Below are 3,230 nucleotides of genomic sequence, written 5' to 3'. Positions count from 1 at the left end.
GGGGGGGTGCGAGGGCGAAAGTGTGGGTTTAGCACCAAGCACAAGGCAAAACCGGTCGCAGTGGGCCTGGTCTGGCACGGTAGCACTCGGTCCAGTGAATGACACTCTTCCCTTTCTCACCATCTCTGTTTTTCTCTGGTTATGATTGTCTAACCCTCTTTCCCATCCTCGCCAAAGAAGGATCCTTGCCGATCCGAGTCTGGAATGGCTCGAGGACGTGCGTGCGCTCCAAGGAAAGAAGAGAGATGGCGGTCGTGTGTTTCCGCGTGGCCTTGACACACGACACACGACAACTCCACCAGCCTTGCCCGCTGTGGGCACCGCCGCCAAGCAGTAGCAGCGACGGCCGGGTTCTTGTTGCCTTGTCGCTGGAGCATTCCCAGAGAAGGGAGCTGACATAAGGGGGAAAAAAACAGGCAAAGGACCCGAGCCGCTAGGCAGGGGCAGACGAAATGGACAGACGAAGCGATGCAGGAGGCACCAGGTGCTCCGGGCTTTGTTTCCTCTTCCCATGCATGGCGGCCACTCCAGGCTCGCCCGCATGTTTTGAAGCGGCGCGCCTGGCAGCCAGAGATCCCGGTGCCATGAGGAAGGCAGGGCGGCAAGTCTGTTCGGCTAGCCTAGCCACTCGAGATCCCCAGGCAGGGGTCGGGAATCGACCTTCTCGTATTGCTGTTCTTCTCTCCGCTTCTAATTCGGGCAACGGGGAGGAGGCCACATTTCTGGCGTCACGATTCTGCCACGGGCGGCGAGCGGGTGGCATCATCAATGTGTAGCAGCAAGCGCCCGGGATGGTGCCTGCTCGAGGGCGCCGTTCGCTCTGGCTTGTTTTGGCCATCATGTTTTCTGCAGCAGGCCTGCAGGGCCAGCCTTCGGACGAGGGAACAAGATAACAGATCACTGGAGAGTCAGGGTTTGTGGGCGGGCGGTCGAGTGGCCGCAGGCGCCCAGGGGGGAGGCGGGCAGAGAGGCAGGGGGGAATAGAAAACACACTACGAACACCGATCAGGAACGGCGGGCCGCCTGGAGGGATCTGGATTGGCCAGCGACCATACCAACCCGGGCTAAGACAGCATCGGGCGCGCGCCGGTAACGACACGTGCTAGGACAATTCCAGCTGGCCGGATTGAGGGCGGCCCAGCTCTGGCGAGAGAGCACATGGCGCCAGCGGAGCCCGTCAAGGAAGGCCCTTGCGGGCGAGCGCTGGGCCAGTGACGCGACGTTTCGACGCGGGGCGACGGGCAATCGACGGAGGCGAAAGCTAGGCAAGGAGATGGGCAAAGACGGGGAGGCTCAGAAACAACGACAACGGCAGAGAGAGCACGAAAAAGAAAAGAAAAAAAGAAAACACAATAGGAAAAAAATTGAGGCCTGTGACGTTTGCCAGACGTTGTTGCTTAACGTGTTACAGAGACGCGCCCTGGCTTGCGGAGGCGGACCTGATTGGCCGCCGCCCCACCCAACGATGGGCCCTTGCCCCGCCGTCCGTCGCCTTGGCGTGCCTGACCCCCCGTCCTAACCCCTGCCCTAGGCCTGGGGAGCCCGAGCAGGGCACCCCTTCTCCTCTTTGAGGCGGCTCCCCATCAGCCAGTGGGGTTTTGTCTCTTTGAGCCGCACACCCCGGCTCCGAATGTTTTGGTTTTGGGGCGACAAGACAAGCCGATTTGTTTGACATCCGGGCCCGTTGAAACATGAAGTTGTTTTCGGTTTACTCCAGTCTCGTGCTCTGGTTTTGCAGCCAACTAGCTACTCACGGGAAACTTTTCTCCATATTCCGCCGTGTCGGGTTGACGACGCGGCCGCCACCAGCAAACATCCCAGTTCCGAACAAACCGCTGGGGTCGCTGTGGCGCGAGGGGTGAGGGTCTGTTCTCTGCTTTTTTGAGGGCTGCTTCTTTTTCTATCGTCTAATAATAAACTAGGGCTCCTCCATTCGCCCGCCCGGCCCCGCTAGCCATTAGGCGCAGACCAGGGCGGCGACGACGTCAGTTGGCCTCCAAGCTAACATGGAAGGTCGCTGTCCGTGGCGCCTTTCCATCAGTTCCATACAGTTGGCCGTTCAGGCACAGCGTTGACCGCAGGTTTGAAGTTGGCTCTGCAGCGACTCTGTGCCTGCTCACTGCCCTCTATCCAATACGACCAAGATCTGCGCCCGTCGCCAGTTGGCCCGGCTCGCACGGTCCGCGAGGACAGCTCCGCGTGCAGAAATCCCAGCCTGCGATTGTGTCAGGGTGGTCGTCAGCCCGAAATGCTTCTCGCTCATGTTGTGCATCCTGCCATGTGTGTGCGTCGCGGGTTCGTGGTGCGCTAGCATGCAGTCCCCTCCCCCAGCCGGTTCTGCGTACGAGCTTCCTGGCTCTGCTAGGCTTGCGAGCGCCAACATCCAAGCGGTGGTGCAAGTGCACAGATGCCATTAAGGCTTTGGTAATGCTTACTACCGACCTACGTCGGGACACACACATAACACACAACACGCATATGCACTAGCTCGATGCTGGCATTGGCGCTGGCATTGGCGCTGGCGCTGGCGGACAGCGTCCCGAAAAGATTCCGGTCCTGGGTTAAGGGCCCTTGAAACTCGCTATGCGCTGGGGCAATTTCAGCCAGTGTGTCAAGCCTTTCCCCCCTTGGACCACCCTGCCACCACCCGGACCCCTGTCCTGGCCTCGGCCCAGGGAGCCCCCGCCAAGGGCAGCGCATCAGCGGCTGGACCCTGAAGCTCTTTTGCCCTGTAGGCCACGCGCCATTCAATCGGGAGAAGGGCGGAAAAAGAATGAGGAGGCTCAAAACCTAACATGGACACCACCCACGGCCTGCGAAGGGGCGCTGCCAGCGTCGCCTCGCGGCTCCACGTTGCAATCGGACAATACGCCGTACGCGCCATGGACTGCAGCCAGTCTGCCCCGGATCGTTGCGACGTATGGTGGCACTGGGTTGAGTTTATCTTCATTTTGGCCACGGGGCCGCCCGCACAAGGTGATAGTAACAAGGGAGGAGAATCAGAAAAAAATGGGATCCGGAGCATTTGGCCGACGAAAACTGGTGCCTCCGTCTCGGAGAGAGTGGATGTTTTGTTTCGCAGGCCACGCTTCGCAATCTTCTCCCTACCTCCTGCCAAACTGCACGCGAGGCTGAGCCTCGCAATCCGGCGGAAACCAGCGTCTCAAATATCGGGCTCTTGTCATCATGTGCGACCCGTTTGCGGGAATTCGCCGACGTGGCTCGCACCG

The 3,230-nt window shown here is 60.2% G+C and overlaps 1 protein-coding gene across 1 annotated transcript; it reads right to left on the bottom strand.

The window, feature by feature from the left end:
* Nucleotides 1-1,527: 1,527 nt before the first annotated feature.
* Nucleotides 1,528-2,950, bottom strand: GGTG_14294 (hypothetical protein; the record flags this gene model as incomplete). The annotated part of the gene is made up of 5 exons (XM_009232221.1): nt 1,528-1,624; nt 1,755-1,873; nt 2,050-2,215; nt 2,459-2,588; nt 2,791-2,950. 5 exons carry the CDS (start codon nt 2,948-2,950, stop codon nt 1,528-1,530), a joined length of 672 nt encoding a protein of 223 aa, XP_009230485.1.
* Nucleotides 2,951-3,230: the final 280 nt, after the last annotated feature.

Source organism: Gaeumannomyces tritici (genome assembly GCF_000145635.1).
Source record: "Gaeumannomyces tritici R3-111a-1 unplaced genomic scaffold supercont2.226, whole genome shotgun sequence".
Taxonomy (NCBI): Eukaryota; Fungi; Ascomycota; class Sordariomycetes; order Magnaporthales; family Magnaporthaceae; genus Gaeumannomyces; species Gaeumannomyces tritici.
The sequence above is the reverse complement of the archived record's forward strand: the minus strand, read 5'-3'. Positions and strand labels throughout refer to the sequence as shown.